This window comes from Bremia lactucae, linkage group LG3 (assembly GCF_004359215.1).
Source record: "Bremia lactucae strain SF5 linkage group LG3, whole genome shotgun sequence".
Classification (NCBI taxonomy): Eukaryota; Oomycota; class Peronosporomycetes; order Peronosporales; family Peronosporaceae; genus Bremia; species Bremia lactucae.
In genome coordinates, this window is record NC_090612.1 from 4,444,129 (window position 1) to 4,467,092 (window position 22,964).

Below are 22,964 nucleotides of genomic sequence, written 5' to 3' on the forward strand. Positions count from 1 at the left end.
TGGTTAATAAGTTGAGTTTAATTTATGGTGTGTTGTGCCGAGGTGTAGTTGAAAGTGAGTCACCGCGCGCGTGATGAGAGGGTGGTACGGGTGAGTGATGATTACTGATGAAATTTAGCTAATGAATTAGGGGGAAGCGAAAACTATCAAGAGTCGTTATAATTCAAATGTAACTTATAGTGCACCATTCATCCGTTCTAGTATTGTTAGCCTACTTTACCCTTAGCGGAGCACTTCGTGCTCCATCCACGACCTCAGCGAATCACAGGGCTTGGACTTTTATGGTAACGTAGCCAATCATTGGGTATTAACCATGAAGAGTTACCACCTTCAAGTCAGAGTAATATGCATGTGCTTTGGGCGCTGACAGAATCCGTCACCTATTACATGGATAACCTAGATTTCGTCAGATACAACTTTCGGCACATTCAAATCAATGTGTCGCTTCGGATGTTACACCGATAAAGTCTGAGCCGTCATAATTACTTAGATGGAAGATTGGCAAGTCTCTTAAACTGATCCTCCAAGCGATAATGGTCATGTCGACACCCCTATGTATGAGAACGCTTCATAGGCAGATTCCACTTAAAACATCTGGCGATAAAATGGGCTTGACACGCGACAACACTAGAAAAGGTAACATCCACCATACAAGTTCCTTTAAGTGTAAATGCAGGGCCAACGGACTCGTTCACATTTAACAATTCACGCTGAAGAGGGCTGCGCTATGCACATCACCTATCATCTGGCTTGACGGCTTATCGTCTACCAGAGTACTGACTGCAGTACATGATAGTTACTAAAATGCGTTGAAATAAACGGAAAAGATCAAACTATAGACTCACTGGCGGGTTTCCAAGCTATGTTACTGTTCAGATCCACTTCCACAGCTACCAAGTATGTATAATCAAAGCTTTCCAGAAGATTTGCCCAAACGGGGAATTCGCTGAAGGGGCAATTATTAGAACAAAAGACTCGATTATTGTCTGGAATCCGACAAGACGCTCTCTGCCGCTGAAAATCTCGAAGAATTCAAAGATTTTTTCCCTTGCTACCTAAAGGAGGTCTGTAAAGTGGATATTACAAAACCACTATCGGCATTACCACCAGATTTCGGGGTTCGATCAAATTCCGGCAGAGAAAAGTGCCTCGAGGCATCGGCGCCCAGTACACTACTATCTTAAGAGCAAACATAAGGCCCATCACTTACACACACATTTTGCATTTTTTTTAAATTGCAAATGGGGTCTTTTCACACATGCAATTAATTATATGCAGCGACATTTAAACTCAAACGCCAATAGGTCATGTTAGGCAACAGTGCGACTGCACTATTATGAGCATCACAGACCAGGCAATTTGTTATTATCAGATCTTGAAGGGCCCTTGATGTCCTAATGCCTGTCTTAAGCACATCGAATCGCAAGTTATATGAGTGGCTAGTGTTACAAGGGCTATCGTATGCTACAGCGAAATTTAATCACCTAATTTGTTTTGGCACACGCGAAATCCCTCACAGACGGCCATTGTAACGGGGTGTATCGTTGAATAAAATTAACACTTAAAGGTTATTAATTAATATATTATCTAAGAGGTAGACAATATTTGGAGGATATTACTTTATGTAGTAATGTTCAGAATTCTTATCCATAAATAGGTCTAGACCATTATATCTATTTGTTCCGCAGACTAATCAGCTGTAGATGTAAGCAAAAGAGAGAGACAGATAAGATAAGATAAGAATTCAATTGCATGTTTAGTATTAGTTTATAATTAAGTTAAAGCTAACAGATAGAAAGAAGAGATACTTAATTATATTAATACAGTTTCCATTTTACCCTCTTTTAAGCTAGTTACCTTAAAGAGAAGTCTTCCTCTGCACGTACTAGCGTACGTGAAATAACGTAAGGCACCACTCGCAACTGAAGCAGTGCGAAGTGGACTTGTACTGAAGCAGTACAAGTCGTAGTGCCCCTTTACACCTGGTAGCACTTTGTAGTCCGTCCAAGGACCACATTTCACTTATCTAACATGGATATATTGCATGATAGTTGGAATACGCATCACGTTTCCCGTGAAAGTTACTCCTTTCTAAGTGACACAGAAAGAAGTGCGGTCGAACTAATGAGCTCGACCGTATGAAACGATGCAATCTTGGCAATGCTGTCCGATTTGGACAGAGATGCCCTCCATTCAACCATCGCCAAGTTCATACAACATGAATTTGACGAGATGAAGGAACAAGTAGCCTTGCTGAATCAGCAAGGCTAAACGGGCAGAACTGTTGAGGTTACAACAGGTACAGACCCCTGTACCTATGGATGACGCAAACGCGTCGTCCAGAAACTTTAAAGATTGACATCTCTAAGTATAGGGGAGTCGAAGAAGACTCCCTCTTGAGATGGTTTGTCGAGTTAGACGATGCCATAAGGGCACGTCACATCATTGACGAGCAAATGCAAATCGCATTCGCTCAATCAAATCTGGCAGGTCGTGCCAAAACTTGGGCATTGGGCCTTAAGTTGCGCGACCCATACGTCCTTAGGTCGCTAGAGGTTTTTAAAACCCGGCTCAAACAGACGTTTGAACCACCAAGGGCTGAGTTCAGAACTCGTTCAGAGCTTCTGAAACTCAGCAAGGCAAGCGTGATGTTCACGCATATGCCCAGCATATACGACTTTTAGCGAGTTGTAAACAAATAACCCAGTTCATGAACACACGTTGATTACGGTGTTCATACAAGGTCTTACGGATGATCCCGTAAAGATCCACCTGTTCCGCTTGGAACTGGATACGCTTGAAGAAGCAATATCCGTTGCGGAACAGGAGGACTTTAGCTTGAGACAGGATCAGCTTATTCGTCATCGTATCGTCCTCCAAGACGACACGGGCTAGGAGGTCTAGAACCCATGGACCTCTCTTACATCGAAAGCGAGAGACCTCGCTTTTCGAGGAATATGCGATTGCAGAAATGCCATCGCTGCCAAAAATTAGGACACTACGCTCATGAGTGTAGTGCCCCACGCCCAGTACCTTTCGGTACTGAACGTAATTTTGACCGTATGCCAAAAAGGGCAACGGTCGCGGGTCCGACGTTGTTGCGAAAACGCAATGGCAAGGCGGACCGCCAAAAAACGGTCGGGGTCAGTAGGGGGCGCAACGCCCTTCTGATCCAGCAACCTCAAGAAAATTTGCAAATCTCTTGACTAAAGTTGCTCCAGACACACAATCACTATGTGTCTCTGCACCTGATGAGGTATCCCTCATCACGTTGATGTTAAAAGTGACAAATGATTTGTCACTCAGAGCCCTAGTGAACTGTGGCAAGTCGAATAACTTTATTCGTCGCCAGTCGCTAGAAGGTCGTAGGCTCAAATATGTTGAGCGCGACATCCCTCTAACGAGGACGACGGTGCGTCTAGCGACAGGCGCATCGATAACAGTAATGAAACGCGTAGTGAAATTTCACTACACGTTAAAAGATTTACAGTATGATGATGATTTCATCGTACGGGATTTGGATGACAAATTTGATGTCATCCTTGGTTTACCTTGGCTCAGAAAATACGAGCCAAGGATCAGCTGGCAGCATCGATCCGTAAAGATGCCTGCCACTTGCTCATCAGATGGCCATCTGATGAAAGTCTTGGAGCGTCCACAAGCGTGTGGATGTACTACGAGTGAGTGCGATGGCCACACTTGTGGTACAGTCGTCACAAGATCACATTGTGATTGCTAATCACATTGTGATTACTAATCACACTGTGGAGTCAGCTGCCGGCGGCTGTGTTAATGCACAGGCAGCGCCGAAGGTCGTTCACTCGAAGAAGTCGAGTGGACTGAGACATGAATGTACGCCTGGCGGGCGACATTCAAGGAGTATACCGGTTGCCCCAAAGGGACAACACGATGATCCTAGGTCGAGTAGCGAGTCGACCATAGAGTACATGAGTGTGATAGCGCAACCACACTCGGAAGACGTTGAGGAAAATGGTCCCCACGTACTTGAGGAGAAATCTCCTCAAATAGTTGAAGTTACTAGACTTCAAGATCGTCCTCTGTGACGAGTACGTCATAGAGGACGATTACGTAACCGACATTCGGTTAGCGGTAATTTTTAATGAATTGGTCAAAAGCACTAGTTGGCAAAATGCAAAGTAAATATATTTAAGGACTTAGTTCGCAAACCCGTTGCTACCTCAAAGCCAACCATTACTTCTAGCTAATCAGCGCTTCCGGAACCTTCTAGAAGCTTCCGATGTCATCGAATGACGTCATCCCAATGACGTAACCGCATGACGTCATTACCGATATAAACCGGTATCCACTGTTGATTTTTTGCTGCTCGAGACGTCTCTTTTTCAGCGTCCTTGACAACACTCCCACTCGACTCGACAGCTCTTGGACCTTGTATTCCGAGCTTGCCACGAGGTGCGCAAAACTGTGCCGCGGGAATTGGCTTGGTCATGATGTCGGCGAGCATGTCGAGAGTAGAAATATACTTAAAAATCACTTGACCGTCTTCAACCTTTCGCGTACAAAATGGTATTTAATGTCGATGTGCTTGGTCTGCTTGTGGTACTGCGGATTCATCGCCAGTGCGATCGAGCCTTGGTTATCTTGAAAAATCTTGACAGCGGTATCCGACGATATCTCGCCCAACTCACACAGAAACGCCTTGAGCCATATTGCTTCTTGCGTAGCCTCTGACAATGCCATGTAATCAGCTTCCGTAGATGATAGTGTCACCGTCCGCTGTTTCTTGCTCTTCCAGCTGATACACCCGCCGCTCATCATAAAGGCATAACCGCTTGTGCTTCTTCGCGACATCGTATCGCCGGCCCAGTCCGCATCCGAAAATCCTTGCAGTCCATTATGAATTGCTGTTTGAAATTCGATGCCGTGCGTCCTAGTGCCTTGGATATACCTAAAGACTCTTACAACGTTTGCCGGTGTGTTGGGCATGGGTCTGCCGCGAATTGGCTGAGCACTCCAACTGCCTCAGCAAGGTCCGGACGCGTGTCGACCATAAGGTACATCAGGCAGCCAACAAAATTTCGATGTGGCACACCGGCCATAGTGTCGCTGTGCTTGCATCCTCCTTCGCACATGGACTTGGTAAGCTTGAGGCCTGGGTCTTGAGGCGTTCTGACGGGTTTGCTGTTTTCCATTTTAAACTTGGTCAAAATATCGCTTGCGAACTTGGTTTGCCGCATCGTCAGAGTTCTGATCGTAGTCTTGCTCGATCTCAATTCCAAGAAAGAACTTGAGTTGGCCCAAATCCGTCGTTTCAAATCGTTGGCTGAGTGCTTGCTTGGTTCTTGAAGCATCTTGCTGGTACTGCTAGCCAAGATTAAATCGTCGACGTAGAGCGCGACGAAAATCATGTCTTGGTCATCCCCCTTCATGTACACGCAGTGATCGGATTCACACTTCGTGAACTTCATTCCCTGCATAAAGTCATCAATAGTCTTGTTCCACATGCGGGCCGATTGCTTTAACCCGTACAGTGATTGTTGTAACTTGCATACATAGTCAGGATTGGCCATATTCGTAAAGCCATAAGGCTGCGCCATGTAGATTTCCTCATCGAGCTGGCCGTTTAGAAATGCTGTCTTCACATCCATCTGATGGACCGCGAGTCCGTACTTGGCAGTCAGACTGAGCAAGATCCGGGTCGACGCAAACTTGGCCACAAGCGCATACATTTCTTCATAGTCGATGCCAAACTTCTGTGCGAAGCCTTTGGCTACTAGACGCGCCTTGTATCGCTCGACTTTACCAGCTTGATTTTCCTTGACGCGAAACACCCATCGACTGCCGATTGATTTGCGTCTTTTCTGAAGGGGTACTAGCGTCCAGGTCCTGTTCTTTTGTAGCGACTCCATTGTCAAGTCGCATGCTTCTTTCCATTTAGCTGCGTCGTTGGATTCAATCGCCGACTTAAATGTAGTCGGCATTTCTCCCACTGAATCCACAACGTACGCAGCCTCAAAATCTTGAGCTGTGGCTGACATTTCTTCGAGTGATCGACTTGGTAGTTTAGGCCTTGGTACTTCAGTCGCCTTTTCGAGCGATTGGGTCCGTTGGTGTCGCTTACTGCCAGACTCAACTTCTTCTTCCTGCGCGGATTCTTCAGTTTCGTGGTCCGTAATCAGTTGCTTCATCATCATCTTGAACAGCGACTTCGTTATAGCGACAGTCGTGCCTCCTACTGTCGAAAGTGTCTGCCATAAACTTTGCGTCGCGGCTAACAAGCACACGACCACTCTCTACTTCTTCAAATCGAAATGCTTTTTCATGCTCCGAGTAGCCAACAAATCGACAGCGTACCGACCGAGCGTCAAACTTGCTGCGTCTTTCTTTGGGAACTGTAACAAATGCATGGCATCCAAACACCTTCACATTCGTCAGCACAGGTTTTCTTCCAGTCCAAACTTGGTACGGTGACTTATCCATAACAATACCACGCGTTGAGCAACGATATTGCGAAGAAAAGCGGAAGTCATAAGTGCTTCGCCCCAATATGTCTTTGGCAGTCCAGCGTGCTCAATCAAACATCTTGCACATTCTACCAGCGTCCGGTTCATGCGTTCAGCTACTCCGTTTAGCTGCGGAGTATAAGGTGGCGTGAACTTTTGCTCGATACCGCGCCGCTTGCAGAACTTGGCCATGTCACCCGACGTGTACTCGCCACCATTATCGCAGCGAATAGCTTTGACAACTTTGCCAGTCTGAGTTTCAGCGAGCGCAACGAACTCGGCAAATTTTTCGGCAACTTCAGACTTGTTTCGCAGCAAAAGATTGCGGTAAAGTGCGAGTACTCGTCCGTGAAAGTGTAAAAATACCGCTTACCGCTGAAAGTCGTTGACTGCATAGGTCCACACACATCACTGTGAATAACTTCCAGCAGTTTCTTTGCATGATGAGCGACTTTGGCATATAACTTACTCGCATTTGTTTGCCAAGCGCACAGCCATCGCACAGCTCCCACTCTTAGACCGAAGTAAGAACAATGCCAATACCAAAATTCCTTTTGACGATAGTGTCTAGACCACTATGTCCAATGTGCCCAAGTCAAAGGTGCCAGAGGTACGAAGTGGTGTCCCCATGGCATCCCGACGAGCTTGTCACATTGGCTTCGTCAGTACTGACAGGCATCATGCACAGCTTAAGCAGCCCTTTGCCCTCGCGGGCTCCAAGCTTTCACTGCATCCCTTTTACCTTGACGAAACAGCCATCGCTTTCGAGCGTGACTGGTCCAACATCCTTTGTGAAACGACAAACGGAGAAAAGATTGCGCGATAGCTTTGGAATATGCCACACTCCGCGAAGCATACCCTTCTTATTTCCATAGGGCGTCTTCATTGACATTACATGTCACCAGTCTCGATCGCTTAAGCAACACCATCGTTTGCAAGATGAACGTCCACCGGAGAAATAACCTTGTAGTTTGTCATAAACTCTTTCGAGAATGTCATGTGCTGCGTTGCACCCGAGTCAACCATCCATACGCACCTCGACTTGGTCGTTCTTGAGTTTCCACCAACCGGGAAGAGAAAATCACCAGAGTCGTCTTTGCTCTGCGCGATGTTTGCACGCTGTGCCGGCCGTTGCCGGTCAGCGTTCTCACGAATTCTCACAGGGCACTTGGCGATCCAATGCCCGTATTCCCCACAATAATGACAGGCACTGCTAGTCTTCTCAGCCGCTTGTCGTCCCTTACGCCGTCCGTTGCCCGTTGTCATAAACGCCTGTCCTTGCCCGTACGCGACTCCATCGACGCCGCCACCTTGTTCCTTGCGTTTCATGTCTTCATGCATTAGCCGAGACGTCACGAGTTCCCACGACAACGAGTCGGATCTTGACTCCAACGCCGTAATCAGGAACGCGTACGACTCGCTTAAACTTGCCAGAAGCGTGATGACCAGATTGTCTTCGCTGACCGGAGCGCCCACTGCGTCGAGTTGTTCCGCCAATGTCTTGATCTTATTGATGTGCTGAAGCACGTCATCACCTTCGTCTAACATCGTCGTGAAGAAGCGTCGACGTAAGAAAAGCTTATTCGCTAAACTCTTCATCTCGAAATGCCCTTCAAGACGCGACCATGCATCATACGCGCCATAAGCCGACGAGCCAAAGGCAACTGCGAATCCTCCATTGCAAGACAGATTATCGCCATGGCCTTGCGCGAATTTCGTTTGTAAGTCGACTGGTCTAGTAGGTTTGTCAAGTGCTAAGACTTTACCTCTCCGCTCACCACATCCCATAAGTCCCGCTATTTCAGCACCATCAGCATCTTGAATTTCCACAGTTGGAAGTTCGCGCCGTCTCACTTGTTGATGCGGTCGGTCGGAGTGGCAGAGTTGTCCATGGCAAGAGCGAAGGCAGGGGCGGAGGCAGCAAATCAGTTGGTCTTGGGCTCATAACCTAATGAATTGGTCAAGAGCACTAGTTGGCAAAATGCAAAGTAAATATATTTAAGGACTTATTTCGCAAACCTATTGCTACCTCTAAGCCAACCATTACTTCTAGCCACTCAGCGCTTCCATAACCTTCTAGAAGCTTTTGACGTCATCGACTGACGTCATCCCAATGACGTAACCGCATGACGTCATTACCGATATCTACCGGTATAAACCGGTATCCACTGTTGATCCTTTTGCTGCTCGAGACGTCTCTTTTTCAGCGTCCTCGACAACAATTTTTGCAGAGAACGAACGGGTTCTCAGCAGCTCATCGATGGACGAAAGTGTCCTCATGTGAAAATTCGGATTGAAAGATACACTACTCAATCTTGGGAGTCACTCAAGGGAAATCCTCCTTACGAGGTTTTAATAGAATTCAGGGATGTATTCCATGAAGCAGTTCCGTGCGAGTTGCCTAAGGATAAAGGAACTCGACATGAGATCGAGCTCAAACCGGGCTCGAAGTACTGTGTCATGAAATAGTGGCCACTGCCTCGTGAACAAGTACTTGCGATCGGTAAATTCTTTATCGATCGATTAAAAGCGGGCCATGTGAGGGAGTCAACCTCCTTACATAGCTCTCCGACCTTCTGTGTGCGAAAGGCTACAGGAGATGGCGGATAGTGCACGCATTCAACAAACTGAATGCTGCAACAGTACCGGCTCAAACGCCGATACCTAGAAAAGACGTAATCATAGATGGTATGTCTAAGAGAACGATCTTTTCGTCTATGGATCTGATGGATGGATTCTATCAAATCCTTATGCGTGAGCGGGACATCCCGTACACAGCAGTGAGTACTCCCATTGGATCCTCTGGGAATGGCTAGTGATGCCTCAGGGGCTTAGAAACGCCCCTGCAACATTCAACAGATGGGTTACAAATCTGTTGAGACCGGTGCGAGAATTCGCACCGAGTTATTTTGACGATGTATTCGTCCATAGCCGGGCCATAGACGGTAAGACGGACGTGAAAGTTCATAAAACTCACGTTCGTCAGGTTCTTACACTTATGCGAAAGCATAAGTTGTATGCAAATCTCAAGAAGTGTATATTCGCTGCAAGCGAAATACCACTTCTTGGGTGCATCGTTGGTAAGCGCGGCGTACGCCCCGATCACGAAAAGATCAAAGCAATCACCGACTGGCCAGTTCCAGTCGATGTCAAGGGACTTAGAAAGTTCCTTGGTTTAGCGGCGTACTTACACAAGTACTCACGCAATTACGCAGAGATGACAGTACATCTCTCTCGTCTCTTGAAAAAAGACGAGAAATGGTTATGGAACGCTGATTGTCAGCGTTCATTTGAAGGAATCAAGCAAAGCTTGATGCAATCGCCCATATTGGCGATTGCGGATCAAGACAGACCATTCCATGTGGTCTGTGACGCCAGCGATTTCGCAATCGGCTGTGCGTTAATGCAATACGATACAGATGGCGCGAAGCGCGTCGTCTGTTACCAATCGCGTCAGTTGCAACCAGCTGAACGCAATTACCCAGTGCATGACAAGGAACTCCTTGCCATGAAATATGCGCTGGCTGAATTGAGGGTCTATTCCTCGGAGATAGACCGTTCATAGTATATGCGGACCATGCGTCATTATGCACGGCTGTAACAGCCCACACCTTTCGCAAAAAAATGGCGAGGTGGCTAACCTTTTTCTCGGGGTATAAATTCTCCTTCAAATATAAATTATGACGATTTAACGTCGTCGCTGATGCGTTATCACGCCGACCCGATTTCGATCCGGGTTTGCACTCCAACAGTGGAAAATATTTACACTATTGCACCACTCATTACAAGTGTTCCGTCATCAAATTGTTTGATGACATAAAGAAAACCTCCACAGAAGATAAAGACCTTCTGCGTTTAATGGATCATCTCATGACTCCATCCAAAAAATCTTTTCAAAAATTGCCGGCTTTATATCGATCGTCATCCAATCGATACACAACACGCAACGGCTTACTGTACCACACAGCCGTTGTGGCTACACTCCACGTGTCGTCGTCCCTACCCACAATGATTTGCGTTTGCGCGTCATGTATGAGTGTCACGATGGACAAACGAGTGGGCATCGTGGACGTGTGAAGACTTATCTCAGGATAAGTCGGACTTCTACTGGCCACGCCACTATGAGCTCGTCCGCAAGTACATACCTGCTTGCGAAGTTTGTCATCGAATGAAGCCTTGTGCTTCACCCCGTGCTCCGTTCTGCCTGTTCCGATAGAGTGTTGGCAGTCCGTATCTATGGACTTCGTCATCGAATTCCCCGAAGACACCCACAAAAATAATAATATTCTTGTTTTTGTTGACCGTTTTAGCAAGATGGTACATCTTGGTGCCGTCCTAAAGTCGATCACATCCAAAGGCTGTGCTTGTGTCTTTGTTGACACGCTATTTCGACTCCATGGATTACCTTCCGAACTGGTCTTAAATAGAGTCTCTAGATCAACGGCGGAGGTTTTTCAAATTTTGTTTAAATCACTAAAAGGCAGTTCAAAATGTCAACTTTTAACAATCCTGAAACAGATCGTCCGACGGAGCGGGCAAACCGTAGTCTCGAAGAGATACTTCGCGGAAACGTCCATTCTTCTTAGATTTGAGGCGAGTTCTTGCCGATGGTAGAATTTGCCATAAACAATACAGTGCATCCTTCTACAAAGCATACACCGTTTTTTGTGAACGGTTTAAGCCATCCTCTCATACACACCTTGTATAGGAGTATCTCTTATATTAGGGGAGGACTCGCACGAGCAAAGAACCTTCTAGCTCTTGCTCATCACGCATTAGCCCTAAGGTCAATATGAAAGATACCAATGTTGATCTAATCAACGGTAATGTGGCCAAACTCAGCAATTCCAATAATGTTATTGCTGGCCTTGATAACGATGCTAAAAGACTCAGGAACAAAACCAAAAACATTTTCTAGAACAATAATGCTCTCAGTAAAGAGGAGAATGACATCTCCGCCGTGCAATCTATCGCACTGAAGACAAAAACAAAACCTGTCAGCAGGAGAATTTCTGCAAAGTAGAGAAACTGTGGTTCGTTTCGTACAAAATTTTCATCGCTCATGCGGTGGATCGACAGAAATGGCCCTCAGGCAGGAGCTTAAACGCTCATTCATTTAAAGTTCACGATCTAGTCCTACTGGATACGGAAACCTTCCAAAACATGTAGTGACGAATGTGGGCAGTAAATTACTGCTCAAGTATATCGGTCCGTGTGTCCTTTCATTCGCAAGTTGTTCGACCGCAACTTGCGCATCGTTCTGCAACTGTTCGAGGGAAATACCGTCAACCGTCGTCGCGTTTCAGCGACGACAGAATTGTTCCATGTCCTCCCGTAAATAATGGACGACACGATCTAAGTCACGTGTTTGGCGAACGAGACGACCCGATTTTTACTTCCTCTCCACATTCATTGACGGATTCGAGTGGTGAAAAGCGTTTCCTTGTTGAACGCCTCCTAAACCACCGCTAGGTGAAAAGGGTTCGAGCGAATTACTTCGTTCGTTGGCAGGGGTATCCACCTCGCATGGTCGTTGAGAACCTTGTTTCCAATTGAAGATGGACGTTCCGAGTCTCGTCGCACAGTACGACAAGACTAATTTTCCTAGACAGAGGGTCCATCAGAAAACGAGCGCTTCCCGCGCTCGTAAGTTTTCAATCTTTTGCGCATCTCACAAGAAATGATCGCCCTTCAATGTGGTTTTTCAAGGGACAATGCCTCCTTGAGGCATGACCTGCGCCTTTAAATCAGCATGGCATCACTCCCCCACGAGAGGCAAGGTATTCATGCCTCTTTAAACAATCGGTGCGGCTTCAAGCGTGCACCGCTTACGGTTTTTTTATCGAACCGGTCACGGAGAATAAACCGGGTTTTCATGCCAGACCTCGCGGCCGGTGCTACGATCACTCTGTACGAATGCTTCCCAAGCTTGGAACGAAGGAGTGACATCCTTTGCCCGCTTACATGTGTACCGTCGATGCTGGAAACGGTATCAATGAAGAATTCCGTTTTGTCGTCACTAGACTTGTGAAGTCTGGATGAGTCAAAAATGAAAGTTGATATCGATCAATGGTCCTACCAGACCAACGAGTTAAGTTGCTCTTAAAGAGGACCAACCGCGGCATAGTTGTAAAGCATGAAGTTGGTGTAGAAGACGCGCTGCTCGAGCAATTATTGGCACATGCTGAGAAGATCATTTTTTTCAATCACGGCATCTTGAATTGACTAAGGATTCACACCAATTGCATTGTGTTTACGCCAGACTGGTCTAATGAAGCTTTTTTGTGAATCAAGTGCATCAGGTCCTTAATACAATTGTTCAAAGTCAACCGAACAGTTCTAGGTAAACGCCTGCGTTCCTCTTTTTCTTGAAGGCTTTTTTTAACCTTATCCGGTCATTTGTAACTAGGCACCTTTGCTAGTAATAATAACAGTACTAGTCAACCTACTGATTACAGTGAAGGTGCGGTTCCTCGAAACTTCACGTACAAAAAGGTACAGAGAAAGGTTTCTTATAAAGCTAAGGTAAATTAGCTTAAGGTCTAGTTTAAGGCGTAAGAATAGAGAAAAAGTAAAACTGTATTAATGTATGTGGTTTTGTTCGCAAGCTTCTTCTGAATTTATTATATATGTAACTTACTATGTATGGCGCCTCCTATGCATGCAAAGCATACCTCAACAGGTTATAAGTTCGATTAAAGGGCGAGTAGCACAGCGATCGATGCAGGCTTTGATTCCTTAGCTTCTGCTGATCTCAAGGAATTCAGCGGCTGTGAAATATTTCAAGGACAAGGACGGCCTCGACTTGAAAAATATATACGGGACATCCCGTACACAGCAGTGAGCACTCCCAGTGGGATGCTCTAGGAATGGCTAGTAATACCACAGGGGCTTAGTAAGGGCCCCCCCCAACATTCAACATATGCGTACTGAATCTGTTAAGACCCGTGCATGAATTCGCACAAAGTTATTTCGACGATGTTTTCGTTCATAGCTGGGCTATGGACGGAAATACGGACGTGAGAGTCATAAAATTGCGCACCCCACAATCGTGTCTTGTAATGATTGGCGCGTTTGATTAAAACTTGAATCAACACCAATCAATAGAATTAATGTCTTATTGCCTCGATATTACCAAATTTTTTAATTTAGGAACTAATCAAAAAAGATATTTATTAGTACTTTTTATCGTATTTCTGTTCATGGAACATAATATTACTTATTCCTCTTTTAGAAAATAATACTTATTTAACGATACAACTCGTTACATCGTTGCTTCGCCTTATATTGAGCAGCAAGCTCCTGTCGAAGATTACACGCTTCGGAGTTTGCGTCAAATAAATTATCTAAATGTCTATTGAATTATTATTATTATCAATTAATTTAAATTTCATTTATTTTTCAATAATAATTGATGATATAATGGGACAAGTTTTTTTTTATTATTCCAACCTAGGCGCATTAATTGTTCATAACGGTGTCTTCGTAGTATTTTAGAGAAAGAATGTATTATATCGTAAAAACCAGCTTAACGAAAGAGGTAAAAAAAACTTTCCCTACGATATAGTCGGCATTTGTATGGAATGTACGTCAAAACAAGTAGTATTGATTATAACGCAAACAGCATGCAAATCGAATTCTGGAGACTAGATTCTTCCATTGCCAATCTCAACGAAAATGACGAGCTTTTTTTCACAGTGCTTCGTGCTACCATCATCCATGCACTGTACTTTGTGCAATTCTTGATTCTCTATCCCAACAATTTCCTCTAGCTTCGAACCACATGAAACGCGATAGACATCCATTGTTGCCAAATTGTGTTCTCGCACAAATGCTGCATATGTTTCTTCCCTTATAAAATATTCTTTCTGCAATCCCCTCGTCACTACCAAATGCAGTTTGGATTCAGCCGGTACACGCGACAGAATCTTTCTTATTGTCTCGAGCGACAGAGGCTGCTCCTCGTCGTTGCATTCGCCAGATATCAGCCCGGAATCAATACGAAAGTCGATCGTTTCACTGTTGGCAGTTTGGACGAAATTGTCCAACTTTAATTCGTCATTAAGCAGCCAAGCTGGCCATTTTACGTTTGGAGGAGACAAGAATGGAACGACCCAATTCCCGCGTGTCTCAAATCCTACAGGAAAATCTATCTTCACATCTTGTGACTTAACGCCCAATTCGTACAAAAGCCGACCCAAAAATGTCGGGAATGCCACCCCACCAAGTCCGGCAACATGACTCGCCAACACGACAGCCGCGAACACGAACACTTCGAAACGCTGCTTCTCGTCCATAGGCTCGTTGGTATCATGCAAATACATTGTTGTAGTCGGCACTGACAAAAAGACCTCACGCAAGGAAAGGTCAAACGGACGATATGACATACCGCCCGTCAGAGTCAAGTAAAGAAGGACGTCATTCGACGGGTGAGGAAACACACTACGACATTTCCAGCTTCTTCTGTCTTCAAAATCGAATTCGGCTTCGTCGGCTTTGTAAGAATTGCCATTTGCCTTCAGAAACAGCCTAAATGTCCTCTTTTCATCTAAGCAAGCATAATGACTGTCAATCAAATTCAATTTACCGTCTTCAACACGACAACTCGAGCAGAGCAACAAGCATAGCTGACCAATTTCAAACTCGTGATGTCGTCTTTGCTTCCTCCGGGCCAATAGTGGTGCCAAATGTCCAACCAGTGCATTTAAGTAATTTGCTGTATTATTGCCGACATTCCACGGATTTTCCCGTATATACTGGATAGCAATCTCAGCGAAGAGCGGTCGACTATTCGCGACAATGTTTTGGAAAACCGTTGGTAGTATTTGAACATCACTGCCAATTACGGTGCGAGGTAAAAGTGGGTGCACTATGCACCACAGATAATCCGCAGGACATCGCGATCCAGAGGAAACCGAAGTCAAACCTCGTGCCGTACCACTCGTGGAGCTGACTACCACAACAAGACCAAACGATCGAAATACGTTTAGCATGAGACGAAGGCGACGTCTATTATCGTAAGCCCAACGATCGTTTGATGCGGCTTTTCGATCAATTTCACGCGGAAAATCATCTAGAAAAAAGATAAAGGGCTTTTTTCCATTCGTAACACGATCTTTGAGTGCCTGATTGACATCGTTACGAGTCCAAACAGCTGTTTCCAATTCATTTTTTTCGAGCAGTGCAGCATAGATAAAGCCATAAAGAGATAAATAATTTTCACCTTGCAATAACATAATGCTGCCCGTATTTGGCCCATTCGTCATTTCAAAGTCTTTTTTCAGGCAATTTTCGAAAACGCGGCTACGTGATGCATACGCTGCACTAATGTCTTGTCCTTTATCATCGACATTGTCACACATTATGTGATAAATATCAAATTGTCCAGTGGCGTCCAAGTTGAATGCCATTTGCGTCTTTCCCATACCAGACGAGCTTTCCAAAACGACAAATGGTGTAACCTCATCTTTGCTCTCGAGAATTGAGCGGATTGCTTTCGAAAGTGACTCGACTTGTTGTTGACTAGCAAGTGTCTTGGAAAGAGTCTCATACCTTTCCACAGTTTTCGCGGTTTTGCTGTTCCGCGAAATAGAGAGAATTTGTCGTGGGACCACTACCAGCACGTGAATTTGCCTTGGCTGCGGCGCGGGCATTTGGTTTTCGTTTAGATAACGCTGGATAGACCGAGTTGACATCAATGGCTTGCAATCAAGCATACTTTCGATGTCATCATCCACATTTCCCTTTATAAGTTGCTGTGCACTCGGCTCGCTATCTGACAGCCACGCGTTCCCCTTTCTCGCCAAGTACAGCTCGAGTTCGGCAGCATCGCATTTTATTTTGTTTGAGTTTTTAATTTTGATAGCGTCATTCAAGGCCACCACTGACTTCGTTTCGTCAATGGTCACAGGGAATACGCTTCTCTCTCCGACTATGGCACATAAGAGCTTCATTATACGTGTTTTGTCTTTCTGGGAACTCTAAACGCCGCAGATTATCCCTTGAGGTTGTAAACAGCATAGATTGAAAAGTGAAATTAATGATTTAAGCTTTAACTGAGAAATTCCGTAGAACTTTCCACTTCTTCCAGTTCGACAGGAGACGCAGTGCAACAGTTGAATTATATCACTCTTCGAACTAATGTCTCGTTGCGTCAATATTTCCAAATTTGATAACATTGGATGAATCAAGTCAACTAATTAATAAAGATAATTATTTGTACATTTTATCTTATTTCTTCTTATATAAAATAAGAATATTTTTTCCTCTTACAGGAAATAATACTAAATATTACTGGTTACTTTAAGTTAAAATTAACGCCGCCAATCGCCTGTAACGAGGTGTATCTTTACGTGAAATTAACACTTAAAAGGTTGTTAATGAATATATTAATTAACAAAAGGTAGAGTTGGAGAATTTTACTTTACATAGTAATTTTCGAACAGCTTATCCATTGCAAGATATTTGCCATTATATCTACTTGCTCCGCGGTCCCCCGTCAGCACTGGACGCACACAAAAAGAGATACAGAAAAGACTTTATTACATGTTATGTATTAGTTTATAATTAAGTTGGTATTAAGTAGATAGAAACAGAAGCACTGTATTATATTAAATACAGTTTACTTATAACTCTCTTTAGAGAAAGTGTTCTAAAGAGAGTCTTCCTCTGCACGTATTAGTGTGCGTGAAGCGACGTGAGGCACCACTCGCGCTGTGCGTCTAGCAACAGGCGCATCGATAACAGTAACGAAACGCGTAGTGAAATTTAACTACACGTTAACAGATTTACAGTATGATGAAATCATCATCGTACTGGATTTGGATGACAAATTTGATGTCATCCTAGGTTTGCCTTGGCTCAGAAAATATGAGCCAAGGATCAACTGGCAGCATCGATCCGTAAAGATGCCTGCCACTTGTTAATGAGATGACCATCTAATGAACATTTTGGAGCGTTCACAAGCGTGTGGATGTGCTACGAGGGAGAGCGATGGCCTTACTTAAGCTACGGTCGTTAGTACAACTGCACAAGATCACAGTGTGATTACTAATCACCCTGTGGAGTCAGCTGCCGGCGGCTGTGCGAATACACATGCAGCGCCGAAGGTCCACCACTCAAATAAGTCGAGTGGATTGAGACATGAATGTGCGTCTAGCGAGCAACATTCAAGGAATATACCGGTTGTTCAAAAGGGGCAACACGATGATCCTAGGTCAAGTAGAGAGTCGACGGTAGAGGACCCGACTGTGATAGCGCAATCACAGTCGGTAAGACGTTGAAGGAATAAGTCCCCACATACTTTAGAAAAAAAAAACTTGAATAATTAATGCTGAATTGACTAGAATTCAGCATTCCGAGGGATTGATCCCTCGACAGCCTATTGACAAATACCAGGAAGAAACCGAGACGTTGAATGTCTTGGTTAATAACGGATCAAGAAAAGGCGCTTATACTCTTGATCTGTATGCGCCTCCGATGTTAACTTCGGAGATAACTCAATTAAAACCCTAAAAACCAAGCAGTTCTTGAGAGATCTGCATAGTGGTAGAATCAAGAGGATCTGCGTTTTCGTCAAAGAGGACGAATGCGTAACCGATATTCGGATAGCGAAAAAGTTTGTAGAGAACAAACGGGTTTTCAGCAGCTAATTGATCGACGAAAGTGTTCTCGATGTGAACACTCGGATTGAGAGATATACTTCTCCATCCTCTGAGTAACTTTAGACAAATTCTTTATACAAAGATTTGATTGAATTCAAAGATGTATTCCCCAAAGCAGTTCCGTGCGAGTAGCCTAAGGCTAAAGGCATCCGACATGAGATCGAGCTCAAACCGGGCTCGAGATATTGTGTCATGAAGCAGTGGCCACTGACACGGCGTGCGTCCTAATTACGAAAAGATCAGGGCAAATACCGACTGGCCAGTTCCATTCGATGTCAAGGGACTTAGAAAGTTCCTTTGATTAGCGGCGTACTTGCACAAGTACTCACGCAATTCTGCCGAGATGACAGTACATCTCTCTCGTCTCTTGAAAAAAGACGAGAAATGGTTATGGAACGCTGATTGTCAGCGTTCATTTGAAGGAATCAAGCAAAGCTTGATGCAATCGCCCATATTGGCGATTGCGGATCAAGACAGACCATTCCATGTGGTCTGTGACGCCAGCGATTTCGCAATCGGCTGTGCGTTAATGCAATACGATACAGATGGCGCGGAGCGCGTCGTCTGTTACCAATCGCGTCAGCTGCAACCAGCTGAACGCAATTACTCAGTGCATGAAAAGGAACTCCTTGCCATAAAATATGCATTGGCTAAGTATAGGGTCTATCTCCTCGAAGAAAGACCGTTCTTCGTATACACGAACCATGCGTCATTACTCGTAGCCGTAAACAGCCCACACCTCTCGCAAAGAATGGCGAGGTGGCTATCCTTCTTCGCGGAGTATAACTTCTCCGTCGAATATAAATCAAGACGACTTAATGTCGTCACTTATGCGTTATCACGTCGACCCGATTTCGAGTCAGCGGTGCACTCCAACAGTGAAAGTAATCCCACTGTTGCAACACCCACTACGAGTGTTCCGTTATCAACCTTAGTTGATGACATAAAGAAAGCCTAAAAGAAGATAAGGGCCTTCTATGAATGATAGATCGTTTAATGAATCCATCCGATAAATCTTCTTAAGATCTACCGGTTTTATATCGATCGTCATCCGATCAATACACAACACATAACGGCTTATTGTATTACACAGCAGTTACCGGCGACATCCCACGCGTCGTCGTCCCAACTCACAATGATTTGCGCTTGCGCATTATGTATGAGTGTCACGACGAACCAACAAGTGGACATCGTGGATGTGAGAGGACTTACCTCACAGTAAGTCGCGACTTTAACTGGCCCCGCCAGTATCAGTTCGTGCGCAAGTACATTCGTGCTTGCGAGGTATGCCAACGGGTGAAGCCTAGCCCTTCATCCCGTGTAACTCTTCAACCTCTACCACTTCCAGCAGTGTTGGCAGTCCGTATCTATGGACTTCGGCTTCGGATTTCCTGAAGACGATCACAAAAACAATGGAATCCTTGTTTTTGTAGACAGATTCAGCAAGATGGTACATCTTGCTGCAGTCCCAGAGTCGATTACGGCTCCGGGTTGTGCCCGTGTTTTTATCGACACGGTATTCAACCTCTATGGGTTACCCCGTGAATTGGTCTCGAATAGGGATCCAAGATTCATGGCGGAGTTCAGGCAATCCGTGATCCAATTTCTCGGAACACGGCTGACTAAGTCAACATCCGATCACCCAGAAACGGATGGTCAAACAGAACGCGTAAATCGCAAATTCAAAGAGATACTTCGAGGTTACGTCCAATAGTATTCGAATTGGAGCGAGTTTTTACCGATGATCGGATTCGCCATTAATAATACGGTGCATGCGCCTACAACGCATACACCGTTCTTCGTGAATGGCTTACGCCATCATCGCATACGCACCCAATTAGAGGGATCCTCTAGTTTGAGGGGGGGTAGACTCGCACGACCAAATCCAATTCTGGCTCATGCTCATCACGCGTCGAAGTTAAAAACAACTCGAGTGATGTCGATGTCGAAGAAATCGACATCGAAAATGAGAATGATCTCATGGCAGTACGCACAAAGCGTACTGAAAAAGACAAAACAAATGAGTCAGCAGAAGAATTTTTGCTGACTCGAGAATCAGTAATCCGTTTCGCACAGGATTTCATTGCTAACGCATTGACCCGTCAGAAACGGAATGCAGACAAACTTGGAAAAGCAAACGTGCATTCATTTAAAATTAATGACCTAGTGCTACTCTCTACGGTAAATTTACCTAAGCGATTAGTCACTAATGTGGGTAGCAGTAAACTACTACCCAAGTTCATTGGGCCTTTCCGTGTACTGCATCGCAGAGGCAATGCGTACACAATAGAATTGCCACATAGAATGCGAACGCATCCGACGTTTTACGTTAGTCGGCTCCGCCCGTACCATCAGTACGCGGCTTCTTCCGAGGACGGATTTGACCACCCTTTTCAAGAATCCCCAAAAGATTCTTGTGATCGCGAACCAGATTCTCATGTTGAACCTGAAGTTTCTCATGCCGGTTCCGAATATTACCAAAACTACGATGAGCTAACGACAGCTAATTGCGAACAGCATGATATTTCCGTATGTACTCCAACACAACATGGAGTACGCACTTTTCGAACGGTCTTCCAACCGCTCGATATGGTGAATCTGCTCCAACGAGCGACGCTTGCCGCGCTCGTGGTCAAGTCCCTCTTCTAAATCATGGAGGAAGTGATCGATTTTGTCGATCCTCGACCTTAGATCGGACACACGGTTCGGATCTAATATCCCCTCCTCCACCACAACCATCGGTGGAACCCACGGTGGTCAGCGTTCCCTTGTGGAACGTATCCAGAACCAGCGTGATGTGAAGGGGCAGCGAACGAGTTATCTTGTTCGCTTGCGTGGTTATCCATCTTCACATGACAGCTGGGAGCCTCGTTCCCAGCTGGTTGCTGACGTTGAGGGCCTCGTCCGTCAGTATGACGAGACTTATCCGATGGTTTAGAAGGCCCATCGAAAAACACGCGCCCCTGGCGCTTGTAGATCGATTTCTAAACGTCAATCGCATTCCGCATCTCGATAGAGATGCGAGCCCTTCCCCAGGGCGAAGAAAGGGAATAGACATCCCCTTAAACGCGCTTCGTGTTGTCAACACAACACGGACAGGGGTCATTCAACGTGAGAGATGGAAGCTTAGCTCACGTGAAAACCGATAAAATTAATATTTTGCACCGGTTGGAGTTCGTTTCTCAAACTTAACGCGATTCGCGTTAAGTTTTTGAAGCCAGGCTTCGCGTCCAATGTCTCTGACATTGCGAATGAACGCGCTCCAGGCTTGCATAAGCGAGACTTTATCTCGCTTATTGTTGCCACTAAACCATCGATACTTAAGAAAAGCATCGAGATAAAAACCTTCCTCAGCGCGAAAGTTCTTTGCGCTGGGATCAAAGGCCATGTAGCTTTGTCGCGATAAATAAAGGATATTTATTATGAGGAGTAGTTTCTCCAGACAAGCTATTGATTAGCTGTTCTGACAAAAGCCACGGCTTCTTTCAGGGGCGAGATGAGACGTTTTACTGTTTTCACTCCCCTGAGTGATACCCACTAAAGATGGGGCACGACAAAAACTTTTCTTACGATGGCTTCACCATCGTCGTCACCTTGCACAGAAACACGTGCAGGTGACCGTACGGGAGACGGAACGGGCGATGAGGGATCATCCTCATCGTCGGATCCAAATTGACTATTAACTCTATCAGAATGAGCCCTCTCTTTCGAAGGCTCATATTCAGCCGCCTGACGTCTATCAGGCGACTATTCCATTCTCCCTGAGTCGGCCATTTCGTCCGACTCGCATTCGTAGTCGACTTCCAAAGAGGGGTCGTATTCACGTGGTGAAATACCATGTGCACTCGCAACATCTAGTGTTTTGCGAGTCGGAGATACTACGGCAGACGGAACGTCTGCCGCAAGAGAAAACAGTGCGTCAGCCGCAGCTGCACGAACCGCAGCCGGAGGCGCAGCACTATCGACACCGCGCATGAGTTGATTGTTCATGCGATGGAATTTAAAATGATTGTTCTGACCAATCAACATCATTTTATAATTAAGTGGTCACATAGTGACCACTACATCCAGCGACAGTCAGAGTGATTGTCTTTTAAGGGAGGGGTGATGTAACGGGGTGTATCGTTGAATGAAATTAACACGTAAAGGTTGTTAATTAATATATTATCTAAAAGGTAGATAATATTTGGAGGATATTACTTTATATAGTAATGTTCAGAATATTTATCCATAAATAGGTATAGACCATTATATCTTTTTATTCCGCAGACTAATCAGCTGTAGATGTAAACAAAAGAGAGAGACAGACAAGATAAGATTAGAATTCAATTGCATGTTTAGTAATAGATTATAATTAACTTAGAGTTAACAGATAGAATGAAGAGATACTTAAATATATTTATACAGTTTTCATTTTAACCTCTTTAAGCTAGTTACCTTAATGAGAAGTCTTCTCTGCACGTACTAGTGTACGTTAAATAACGTAAGGCACCACTCGCGACTGAAGCAGTGCGAAATGGACTTGTACTGAAGCAGTTTGAGTCGTTGTGCCCCGTTAGAGCCTTTATGAATTACCAGGACAAGATACTCTTTCTGCTTTCTTAATACATACTGAAACCTGCCAGCTTAAACCCCTTGCTAATTAAAGGTAGCCTGAAGACTTGTCTGCTAGCGCTTGAATCGAAGATCTGTTGTGTATGCTGGCGGAATGCTCCTTCCTTGGTCCAGTGCGCGACCTACATGTCTGTCGCAGTGAGCTGCGGTAATCTGACAGCACCAAAGTAGATGACTCATGGTGTCCTCACATCCTTGGCAAGCC

The 22,964-nt window shown here is 45.0% G+C and overlaps 1 protein-coding gene across 1 annotated transcript; it reads right to left on the minus strand.

Moving 5' to 3' along the window:
• Nucleotides 1–14,128: 14,128 nt before the first annotated feature.
• CCR75_006431 (uncharacterized protein) lies at nt 14,129–16,435 on the minus strand (the record flags this gene model as incomplete). Its single annotated transcript, XM_067964501.1, has 1 exon — nt 14,129–16,435. The coding sequence occupies one exon, from the start codon at nt 16,433–16,435 to the stop codon at nt 14,129–14,131; it is 2,307 nt and encodes a 768-aa protein (XP_067817401.1).
• Nucleotides 16,436–22,964: the final 6,529 nt, after the last annotated feature.